The sequence below is a fragment of the Sturnira hondurensis genome, unplaced genomic scaffold (assembly GCF_014824575.4).
Source record: "Sturnira hondurensis isolate 20B ecotype Veracruz unplaced genomic scaffold, ASM1482457v3 Scaffold0005329, whole genome shotgun sequence".
Lineage (NCBI taxonomy): Eukaryota > Metazoa > Chordata > Mammalia > Chiroptera > Phyllostomidae > Sturnira > Sturnira hondurensis.
Window position 1 is genome coordinate 2,807,058 of NW_028077960.1, and position 11,501 is coordinate 2,818,558.

General features: G+C 57.0%; 2 protein-coding genes across 17 annotated transcripts in view; one reads left to right on the forward strand and one right to left on the reverse strand.

The window, feature by feature from the left end:
• STRA6 (signaling receptor and transporter of retinol STRA6) overlaps positions 1-5,090 on the forward strand; it is a 40,219-nt gene extending 35,129 nt beyond the window's left edge. For all 15 annotated transcript variants that reach the window (XM_037047060.1, XM_037047062.1, XM_037047064.1 and 12 more), the window contains 6 exons: positions 677-810; positions 1,923-2,040; positions 2,123-2,224; positions 2,968-3,131; positions 3,375-3,521; positions 4,195-5,090. In XM_037047060.1, the coding sequence (XP_036902955.1) occupies positions 677-810; positions 1,923-2,040; positions 2,123-2,224; positions 2,968-3,131; positions 3,375-3,521; positions 4,195-4,364 (835 nt within the window). In that variant the 3' untranslated portion in view covers positions 4,365-5,090. The remainder of the gene's footprint in view (positions 1-676; positions 811-1,922; positions 2,041-2,122; positions 2,225-2,967; positions 3,132-3,374; positions 3,522-4,194) is intronic.
• A 2,597-nt stretch (positions 5,091-7,687) lies between these two features.
• ISLR (immunoglobulin superfamily containing leucine rich repeat) lies at positions 7,688-10,776 on the reverse strand. 2 transcript variants are annotated; one of them, XM_037047069.1, is made up of 2 exons: positions 10,462-10,776; positions 7,688-9,646 (listed from the first exon to the last, which is right to left on the reverse strand). In XM_037047069.1, exon 2 carries the CDS (start codon positions 9,636-9,638, stop codon positions 8,352-8,354), a length of 1,287 nt encoding a protein of 428 aa, XP_036902964.1. In that variant the 5' UTR covers positions 9,639-9,646; positions 10,462-10,776; the 3' UTR covers positions 7,688-8,351. The 2 variants fall into 2 exon arrangements, with proteins under 2 accessions (XP_036902964.1, XP_036902965.1); XM_037047070.1 differs by lacking the exon at positions 10,462-10,776 and adding an exon at positions 9,844-9,942.
• Between the last annotated feature and the right edge of the window lie 725 nt (positions 10,777-11,501).

The window sequence follows — 11,501 nt, forward strand, 5'->3', positions numbered from 1 at the left end:
GTTATCATGGCGAATGAAAGGAGCACTGAGGAAGTGTGGGCAGGGAGGGAGAGAAGGTTCTAACTCGAGAAGGGTGGGTGGGAGGGGCGTCCCAGGCACTTAGCAGTGTCAGAGAACTGGTTCCCATGCCCTGAGCATTTATCAGGCCTCACAGGTCCTGCCCAGGGATCTTTCCCCACGGGGTTAGCCCTACTTAGGCTGGCATTCAAGGCCCTTAGGCCTCTGCCTTGAGGGATTATGTACATGCACATCCCAGCTAATGTGAGGGTGGCTATGCCATGATGGGTTTTCTCATGAGGTGATGAGTTCCCTGTCATGGCGGGTATGCAAGCAGGGTCCATGGCCATGGATTGGGAACCTTGCCTCCCACCCTGGTGGCCAAGCTGCAAGTCACTTTCCATCTCTTCTGTTGCTTCTCACTTTTCTGACTTGGCTTACGTTGAGCCTTCTGCCTGAATTTGTTTCCCTTGATCCCCACCCCACCAGCTTACTCTATTCATCCTTGAAGGCACTTCTGAGAATTCACCTCCTCTAGGAAGCTCTCCCTTACCTCCCAGGCTGGATTAGTAGCCTGTACTAGGCTCCTGTGGCCCTGGGCTTCCCTGCCCTTGGGTTGTAATCATCTTGGGAGTGCGTGTGCTCCCTGAGACCCCTGCCTTCCTCACCCTCATTCCAGGGTCAACCTGCGAGCTCTACACCGAGGGGCTGCCCTGGACCTGGGCCCTCTACCTCAGAGCCCCCACCCCTCTCGCCAGGCCATATTCTGTTGGATGAACTTCAGCGCCTACCAGACTGCTTTTACCTGTCTTGGTGAGCCCCCCAGCCCACCCTCCTGGGCTTTGGCTGGCCCCAGACGCGGACCCCAGTGAGGGTGCGGAGAGTGCTCAGCAGGCCTTGACCACCCCTGGGGGTCTGCCTCTGCTGGGGCAGGATCTGGGGCCAGAGTGAGAAGAGGGACCCACCTGGTCTTGCCTGCATTCAGAAAGTTCACTCAGATGGGGGGTGGGGGACACAGGAGCCCTTGGGGAAAGGCTGTCCCTCACCTGGGGATGGCTCCTGGGTGCCACAGTTGTTCACACAGGGGTGAACCCAGGGCTGGAAGGTGGAAGGTTCGATTAGAACGTTCCTGCCTGTGTGAGTGGGGCTGTGCCATCATGGGCCGTCTCAGGAGGGACTGAGACCCATGTCACAGGAGTATGCAAGCAGGGTTCCAGGGACATGAAGGGGGGCTGCAAAGGGGGTCCTGCTTGGTGGGGTTGGACTAGATTAATTCCCAGGACCCTTCCAGCTCCTAAATTTCTGATCCTCCCCTTGGGCACTGTAGTGAATAAAGCCCTCCGAAATGTGAGGGGCTGCGGCCAGTGCTGCAAAAGCAAGGGCCTGCTTTCTCTCCCTGCTGGTTCTCTCAGTTCTCACCCTGCCCCCAGGGGACGGGAGAAGGATGATCAAGGAGTAGAGAAATTACTAGCACTGGAAGTCATAACTCCTCATCGTGGTAGACTTTGTCCCTTCCAACTTCAGCACTAGCCAGTTGTTTCAGCAGACAACGGTTGGGCCCCTGCCACGTTCCGGACTCCGGCCAGTAGGAATGCACTCTGGTCCCCAAGGAGTCAGGAACAATTCGGGGAGAATAACGTTTACAAAGCACCTGGTGGTTTTCAAACAGTTGCCATAGACACGATCTCACTGGGTCCCCGCAACAGCCCTCTGTGGTAGGGGCATTCCCCCCACTTTACAGAGGAAGAAACCGAGGCTCAGAGAGGTGAAGTAGCTTGCTCAAGGTGGCACAGGTAGGCAGTGGCAGAGCAGGGATCCGAAACTGGGTCTGCCTGATTCCAAAGCCTTTGGGTTCCTGGGAGCGTCAGGGTGGTCTGGGTCCTGCGGAGCTGAGGTTTGTCCCCCGCCCACCCCCATCTCGGCAGGGCTCCTGGTACAGCAGGTCATCTTCTTCCTGGCGATCGTGGCCCTGGCCTTCCTGGTGTGTATGCCTGTGTTCCACGGCAGGAACCTGCTGCTCCTCCGATCACTGGCATCCCTTTGGTGAGAGAGACAAGGGGCTGAGGGCCCTGGGACCCCTTCCCAGAAGACCACTCACAGTGACACCCTCCTACCCCACCTGCAGGCCCTTCTGGCTGACCTTGGCCCTGGCTGTGACACTGCAGAACATGGCAGCCCACTGGGTCTTTCTGAAGACTCACCACGGATGGCCAGAGCTGACCAACCAGTGAGGCAGCTCCCGGGCTTGTGGCTCTCTCAGGCCCCCAAGCCCCCCCATTCTTTGGTGTCTCTAATTGTGCCCTTCTTCCCCCACTGCCATCCCTCCCATTCCTCTCAGCCCAACGGGTAGCGAAGAGAGCTGGTCTCACCCACAGAGAAAGGGGCAGTGGCCCAGCCTGCCCCACATACCGCTCTGTCTGCCTGTCGCAGGGCCAGAGTCACCCCATGAGCCTGTCCTGTTTGGGGGATAAGCAGTGCTGTCCCCTGGATCCTCTGTGCCCTCAGCCCCATGCGCCTCTCTCTTTACGAGAAGGGGGTGAACAGAAACATTATTTCTCTTTTAGATGGCAAGGCTGTGGGAGGGAGTCAGAGTCAGTGGACAAGGGATCCATAGGAGGGAGGTGGGAGGCACCGGCTCATAGAAAGATGCAGGTGATGCTGGACTTAAACCCTAGCTTTGCTGCTGACTCGCTAGACAGCTCAGCTAAGTCACCCAGTTTCTCTGGGCCTCCACTTTCCTTCCGTAGGAAGGAGTAGCACGGCCTGTCTCCCAGGGTGGTGGGGAGGGCCAGCTGGGTTGAGAGTGTGCCTGGGGGGCTGGTGCATGCAAGGGTACTTAATAAATATTAGGTACTCAATAAATACACAGCAGCTGTGGTCGTCTAAGTCTGACCTCATCCAGCCCCTGACCCTGAGCAAGGGGCTGTGTGTGTGAGGACCGGTCTCAGCCGCTCTTCTCCCCCGCCCTAGCTGTGTGCTCTACGCAGCTACCTTCCTGCTGTTCCCCATCAACGTGCTGGTGGGCGGCTTGGTGGCTGTCTGGCGAGTGGTCCTATCTGCCCTCTACAATGCCATCCACCTTGGCCAGATGGACTTCAGCCTGCTACCACCTAGAGCTGCCACTCTTGACCCTGGTAAGGTCACAGGGCAGGGGCCATGGTGTGGTTCGCTCAGGCTGCCCAAGTAGTAAGGGAGGGTCTGTTCTGACCTGGTCTGTGTTCCAATCTGTTCACGGAGGGTGTCTGGAACAACCATGCTGGTGTGTGCAGTGGGCCATGTGCAGTGCATGTGCCAGGGTGTGCAGGGCACCCCTGTGGGTGTGTAACATACTGTCTGTCCCCTCTTCCCTGAGTGCCACCATCCCCCATCCACCCCAGGCTACCACACATACTGCAACTTCTTGAAGATTGAGGTCAACCAGTCACATCCAGCCATGATAGCCTTCTGTGCCCTGCTCCTGCGAACGCAGAAGCCCCAGCCCCGCATGGTCCCCCAGGATGGCCTCATTCTTGGGGCAGAAGAAGGTGCGTCTTTCCACTGGGGATGGGAGAATTGAGCCCACCCAGCTTCTCCCAGGAAGGAGGGATGCACCCCTCCCCAACACTGAGTGTCAGGAAAATGCTCACTCCTGTCCCGGGGCTGCCTGTGGGAGAGAGGAAGTGAGAATTTTCCTTGTCCACTTCAGTAATTTTTTCTATCACGTATGTGTGTGTGTGCATACACACACAAAGACATACTCTCTCAGTGCACATGCATGCACACACACACCCTGTCACACAAAGAATGAGGTGACCATCTTGCTAAGGGGTTCTGTTGCCTGCCCCATCCTGGGCCACCTTCCACCTCTCCCTCTCAGGCAGCTTGTCCTCTCCCTCCCCTCCCCCTTCCCTACCATCTGGGAACTATGTAGTAGAGAGGGGGACACTAAGCTGGCTTCAGACCCTGCCTCCAGTCCCCTTCACCGAGCTCCGTCTTCCCCTCTGTCTGCCACTTGTCCCCATCCTGCCCCTTGCAGGATGGCATCCTGGGCCTTTACAAACACTCCTCTCGGCCCCATGCTTCTGACACCCAGAACTCCAGTCTCACCATCCTCCTGCGCATGCACAGGGGATTTTCAGACTGGACTCCGGTCTGTGTCCTGGGGTGGGGCTTGGCTGGGTTTGCTGAGTGACTCACAGAAGGTCTCTCCCTTCTTAGGGATGCAGTTGCTGCAGACCAAGGACCTCATGGCCAAAGGAACAGGGCCCAGAGCCCGCCAAGGCAGGGCCCGCTGGGGTCTGGCCTACACGCTGCTGCACAACCCAGCCCTCCAGGCCTTCCGGAAGAGGGCCCTGTCCAGTGCCCAGGCCAATGGCATCCAGCCCTGAGGGTGGGGAACACCAAGGCACTAGCATTCCCGGCTAGGCAGGTGCTTCCCCTCTTCCCGGCCCGTTTCTTCCACAGCTCTCCCAGCATCACCCTGGCCATGGTAGCCTCTCTGCTTAGCATCAGATCTGCCAGCAGGTACTGGAGTCAGGATCCCAGTGACCAGCCCCCGAGACTGGAGGTCACTGTGCTTGAGTGGAGGTCTGTCTACGCTACGAGCTTTACTAGGGCTCTAGTCTGCCCCCTTGGCCTGGGAAGCCAGCAAAAGCTCTGAAGAAGGCAATTGGTGGTTTAGGCCTTAGTCCAGGAGCCAGTGGAACCAGAAAACTACATCTAGGTCTCTCCCCAAGGGGGTCTCTGCTGCCAGACTCTGGGGCCTCACTGAAGCCTTCCGCTGACCTGGGGTGGTGATTCAAGCTGGGACCGCCTCAACCTTAACCTGACTCTGCTGACCTGACCACTGAACTTGGCCCCACTCAGCCTTGACCTGACTCAGCCTTGACCTGACCACCTTTCTTCCGTAGCTTCGTCCTCTCCTCTCTGGGGTCTGGTGGCAGGAAGCCCAGGAGGAAACCAGTGGGCTCCTACTGGCAACGAAGTCATAGCTCACACCAGCCCCCACACTGAGCTGCTCACACTTGAGAGCCTAATATTTTTGTAGTTGGTGTACCTTTAGATATTATGAAAGAGGCTAGTGTGCTCCCTGTAATAAACTTGTCCTTGAGAAATAGTCCTCGTTGGGGGAGGGTCATGTGGGGAAAACTGCTCACATGGGGTTTTTAGGGCTTGGGTGGGGGTGGGATATTCTAGTCACATGCTGGGCTGGGACCCCCCTGGGGGGGAACAGAGAAGATACCCATGGTCAGATCCTTTTGGGTGATGGAGGAGCTGAGGACCCTGTGATGCTACCCCTGAGCTGTGTTGGCATTGGGTTTAGAAGTAGGACTTATTCTGGGTCTTCAAGAATGGGCAGGACTTGGGGAGCAGGAGAGATTTCAGGAAGATAGAGGAAGAATATGAATCAAAGAGTGGAAGTGGGGGGCGTGCAGTGAGGGGGCTGTCCTGATGGGAGCAGCCAGAGGATGCAGAGGAGAAGGGCAGCTGCGAGGGTTCCAGTCTCTGCTAGGGACTGGTGGGGGTGGGAGGCTGTGTTGGTGAGGGTGTGGGGTCCACTGTGGGGCCGGGGGCTCCAGAGGGCGAGGGAATGTGGCCACTGCATAGATTGAAGTCAGCAGGGCCTCAAAAATGTCTGCTCAGTTAGTGGGGGCCAACCCTGCTGCACGTTCCCGCACCACAACTACAGCCAAAAACACACGAAGCCCGGGGCAGGGCTGGGGAGCTGGAACCCAGCTTTAAGGCTGCCTGTGAGGAGGGCGGCCCCTGATCCCACTGCAGCCTGTGAAAGATGTCTTCCTGGCCATATGTCGGAGACTGTCAGGATCACAGGGATGACGGCAGGGTCTCAGTCCTTCAGAAGGAAGTGGTCACAATAGACACCCAGGGCTGTGTGAGCCAGAGGCAGGGGCATAGTCCACATGGGAATCAGGGGCAGGGCATCCAGGAAGGTTTTCTGGAGGAGGTAGTACATTAGCCGAGTCTTGAAGGCTAACTTAGCCAAGTAATGAACAGAGGAATTGTGTCCAGGCCAAGGGAACAGCATGAGTAAAGGTGCAGAGCACGTTACAGAGTATTTAGAGAACAATTAATTAGTTCCATCAGAGGCTGGGAACGGTGGGCCACGTGAGAGAGCCAGTCTGGGTGGCTGTGGCTGGCTGGCTGGCTGAGGAACCCAGAGCTTCCCCCAGGAATCCCCCAGGACAGTGGGGACTATGGATGACTTTAAAGCCGGGAATAGCACCCTGGTCAGGTAGTTCAGTTTGTTAGGGCGATATCCCAATATGCCAATATGCGGGTTTGATCCCTGGTCAGGGAACATGCAAGAATCAACTAATGAATGTGTAAGTGGAACAAATCAATATTTCTCTCTCTAAAATCAATTTAATAAAATGTAAGCAGAGGAGTAGGCAGTTCATTCTGAACACAGCTGTTTCCCAGGTGCCCCTGACTTGCGTCTTAGGCTCACATCCTACTCCAAGAAGCCAGGGCTGCCCAACTGAGAATGGAGCCAGAGACATCGGGGGTCCAAGTCAGGTTAGGGTTGTCAAGCCTTAGCTATAATTAGAGCCCACTGGACCCTTAAGCATTACCAAGTCCTGCCCTGTCTTTTGCTTTCTAAGGAAACTGAAGTCCAGAGATGGGCAGTGATTTACTGAAGGTGGCACAGACACAGGCTCAGCTCCCTCTTGCTGCTTTCTACCACATATGCAGCCCTCCTCCTGGGTGACACGAGTTGCTGTTGACATCTGCTCAGTGGGAGCTTCAGGCTGGGGCTGAAGGGGCTGAGTGGGGCTGAGGGGCGGTGCAGGGGCTGGGGCAGTGCTGAGTGGGGACCAGGTGGAGGGAGAGGGGGCTAGCCTCCCAGGCTCACAGAGGTGACCTCAGGCTCCTTGGTCTCCCTGCTTCCATTTTGCTGGACTCAGCAGTCCGGGGGATCTGGGCAGAGGTGACAGACCCTCTCTCACAAGGTGTCCTATGTGTAGCACCCTTCAATTTGGAAAGGGACAGGGATGGAGGCGGAGGGGAGATGTATCTCAGTACGTATATGGGGTTCTACAGCCCCCAGGTCTGGACCCCATCTACCTGTTCCCTGTCCTAAGAGATCCGCAGTCTGCAGCCAGGCCCTCATCCCATCCCTCTGCCAAGTAAGTCAGTTACTGGTCCATCTGCTCTGTGGGGAAAGACTCCTACAGAAGACTTTCCTCCAGGAATGTCATTTTCTCTTCCTGAAAAGGTGGGAGGAAGTACATTCGTTCCCTCTGGCTTCTCTCTCAAATCTGGTCTCTTATTCTCAATCTCCCTGGGTCTTTTTGGTTTCTCCCCTTCTCTCACCCCTCCATCTTACCTTGCCTGTCTGCCCTTCTATCTACATTCCCTAACATCTCTTCCATGGACCAGGAAGAGGAGCCACAAGCCAGACCCTTTCTTTCCCCTCCTCTCTACAATGCCTCCTCAGACCCCTGCTGGCATAAACATTACTCAGGGTCCCAGGGAACCCTCTGTAATGGTTGTCAGGCTAGTGCCCCCATTTGTCTTGTGGCTAATTTGGGGAGAGATCCAGCCATGTGACATACCTGCCACATGGTCCATGTGCATCTCACGGGCTCCATCCCACGTGGACTGGCAGGTTGGCTGTGCTTACTGTCCAGACTTGGTCCTACCACCACAGAAGCTTCTAGATCAGACAAAACTCCAGGCAGACACAGGAGAGAATCGGAAATGCTATTTATTTCTCTGCAGCCCCCAAAGCAGGCTGGCCTCTTCAGAGGGGCAGGCTACAGATGCATATCTGGAGAGAAAGAAAGGACAAGTATCCAGGAGGGAGGGCCACAGCTGAGAGAGGAAGAGTGAGGAGAGGAAGGCCATCCTGGATCCTCCAGTGCTGTCTGAGATGAGGGCAGAGACTCCAGAGTCCCCAAGTCATCAGAGAGTGCCAATGGGCATTGAGAGCTCAAGCAGGGCACTGGGAACCTCAGAGCCACACTAGCCACTGCCCCTCCATCCCATCCCTTTCCCCTGTGTCCTACCTGCATCAGTCCCCATCCCTGAAATTCCATCACTGAGGCTTTGCCCAGTTGGTTAGGGCAGTATCCTGTTGGCATGCGGCCCCCATAGGGGAGCATGGGCCATGTGAGTTATGGGATCAAATTCTGTCTTGGTTACTAGCTTTGACCAAATCTAAAAGCTGAGGTGGCAAGTATTCCAGAAAAGATGAGAAGGGGAGGTAGGAAGATTTGATGTCCCCCGTGCAAGCCTTGGGAGTTGCCAACTCCAGACCTCAGTGGGGACATCCACAGAGTCAGGGGGAGGAGTCAGGGGGAGGAGTCAGGGAGGCCCTGGGGCTGCTCCAGCCCAGCTGGGTTGGGGCAGGGCTAGAAGGAGGTGAAGAAGAGGAGGAGGAGGCTCTGGCCCACCAGGAGCAGGTCTGGGGTCTGCTGCCCAGAGACCCCTTCTCCTGCTGCTGCCACTTCTGGGCCCCCAGTTCGGCTGAGGTAGATGATGACCACATTGTCCTCGGGACCTGATGGCTGCACCTCGTTGTCAACCGTATAGCAGCCCTTACCCTCGGCTGCTTTGCCATGGAACCTGCGCCCCAGCATATCCTCACCCCCCTCGCCTGGTGTAGCCAGTGCCACGTTCACCGAGCTTTCCGCACTGCCCAGCTCATTGGTAGCCAGACAGCTGTAGGTGCCTTCCTCCAGCTTGCCAAAGTCAGGGATGAGTAGGCTGCCATTAGCAAAGGCCTGGAAGCGTGGCTGGCTGCTGGCTGCCAGGGCACCAGGCAGGGCACGCCCATCAGTGCCTACATTGGGGCTAGTGATCTCCACCGTGCCACTGGGTGTCTGGATGTGCCAGTGAAGCTGGGGGGCCGGCTGACCCTCTACGTCACAGTGGAGTGCCAGCACAAAGCCAGGCCGCAGCTCGGCACCGTCCTGGCTGGGCTGGTAGGTGAGTTGCACCAGGGGTGCAGAGCAAGGCAGCGGCAGCAGGCGGTTCAGCGGTGTACCCTTCAGCACATGGGGCGAAGTACAGGTGATGTTGTCCTGCTCTGGGATGGATACGGCTGTGGTCAGGGCCCACGTCTTGAACCACATGATGCCACAGGTACAGTCGAAAGGGTTGTCATTGATCTGCAGGTGGGACAGTGCAGTGAGGGGTGCAAAGGTGCCCTCGGCCAGTGTGTGCAAGCGGTTGTCGTTGAGCTGCAGCGAGCGCAGGGCACGAAGGCTGCTGAAGGCATCTCGGGGGATGAAGGTCAGCTCGTTGCTGTCCATCTTGAGTAACTGAAGGGCACTGAGGTTGTGCAGGTCTCTCCAGGCAAAGTCAGAGATGAGGTTGTGGCTGAGGTCCAGGCTCTTGAGATGGCCCAGAGAGGCCAGAGCGCCAGCGGCCACCGTGCGGATCTCGTTGTGTGCCAGCCACAGTGACTGCAGCAGGGGCACCTCCCTGAAGGCACCCTCTGGCAAACTGGACAGGCGGTTGGCTGACAGGCTCAGTGTGGTCACGTTAGCTGGGAAGCCGGGAGGCACAGCCTCCAGGTCGCGGTAGGCACAGTCAGCTATCTGGAAGCCATACTTCTCCCCACAGTCGCAGGGCTCAGGACAGGCCTGCCCCAGGCCCAGGAGGACCACCCAGCACAGCAGACACAGCTCCTGCATCCTACCTCCTGCAGAGAAAGACATGCCACCGACGTGACTCCAAGGACCCAGGGAAGGCAGTCATCCCAGTCAGGACCCCAACCCAGAGCTCTTCCCCATGAGAGCCCTGTCCTACACGGGCCAGCTAAGACCCAGCACCACTTAGCCCACCACCCCTATTCCACAGAACGGGAAAACTTAGGCCCAAGAAAGGGCCAGGACTTGCCCGAGGTCACGCAGCCGGGAGAGATGAAGACAGGATGGATGAGAATCCCAGCTCCTCCTCTGAGTGGAGAGCTCTCCCCGCCTGGGCCAGCTCCTAGCTGACTTTATGACTTGAAATCTGTTTTCCAGGCACCCCCTCCCCCAGCACTCTGCGGAACTTCCCTCCTGCCGTCCCACATCCTGGCCACAGTCCCTCCCACTGGAGTCCCCCATAGGTACGCTTTGCCCTGGCCAGACAAGGCCCCTTGTGCAGTGTACACCACCCCCATCCACCCCCACTCCCCTCCTGCTCCTGCCGGCCCTGACCACAGCAGACACCAGACCCTTTCTACAGAATCACCCGTGTGGCCTGTTCTGTTCAAACTACACCAGGCAGCTGCCTAAATAAACCCCACCAGGACCTCTCAGCTGGCTTGGGCAAGGCCAGAGGCTCAACCCAAATGCTGCTGGGATTCCCGGGGCTGCGGTTGTTGGAGGGGCAGATGCCCCCTGGACAGATTCAAACAAGGGATTGTCCCGAGCACCCCAAACCAACAGGAAAGTGTCCAGGGGACCCCTGGGCCTAACAGGCTTCCCTCTTCTCCTGCTGGCCCTTGAAGCCCTCCTCCCTTTGGCTTACCTTCAAAGTACTCTTTCTTAGTCAAGCAGAGCCTCTCCTAAGATGGAACCAGAAAGCAACAAAGGCTGAAGTTAGCCCAAGACAGTCTGCAGAGCCAAGGGCTCCCAAGAGGAGAGGAGGTTGCTGGAGGAAGGGGTAGCCTGGTCCCTGCACCCCGAGCCGCCCTTCCCCAACAGGGTGAAGGGCCCAGCGGCTGAGCGGCTGCAGGAATGGAGCCCAGGCAGCCTGCGCGCCTTCTTCCAGCAAAACAACTGCTTTTCTCCAGCAACGAGGACCTGTGTTTCATAAGTGACACCAGAAACTTGAGGGGGAAGATGCCAAATTTTTTTTGGCTATTTCTCTCTCCCTCTCTCACTCACTTTTAGCAGCTTCAACTTCCTTAAAGGCACAGCACTAGCTGGACAGGACCCAAGAAAGGATGCAGCAGAAGGGTTTTTGTGGTGGGAAGGGTAAGAAATTGAATCTCAGAGAAGGTGAGAGATTTCTACTCTCACTTCAGACAAGAAGAAAAAGAGGGGGGAGCACTTTCTAAGCCAGGGCTGTAAGAGTGATGATGTGTGCGTTCGAATGTGGGTATGTACGTGCCGGCACCACATCTTCCTGTGGGGATGAGTGAGAGTGTGCATGGGTGTGGGTGTGGGTGTGGGATTGTGTGTGAGTTTGTGTGTGTATTTGGGCACATGTCTGTTTGTGTGTAGGAGTATGAATTTCTTTGTTAATATGTCTGTCTGGGTGGAGGGTGTGTCTCAGCGAAGAGCTAAGAAAGCCAAAGTGTATGAAACGCCCACCAGGTCCAAGGCTTCAGTGGGAAGCCAAAATGTTAGGCCTGTTTTTGTAAGAAAACACACCCTTCCCCCCGTGGCATCCTGCCCGTGGGCTCCACAGCTGCGCTGCCCTAAACACAAGCTGTTATCCAGGGAGGTCCCCAGGCTCTAGCCCTTTCTCCCCACTGCACTGGGTAGGCGGGTGGGGTCGGGGAGGCAGACAGGGCGGTGACTCCGATCCTGCCCAGTAGCAGGAAGCTTGGGACAAGACGCAGC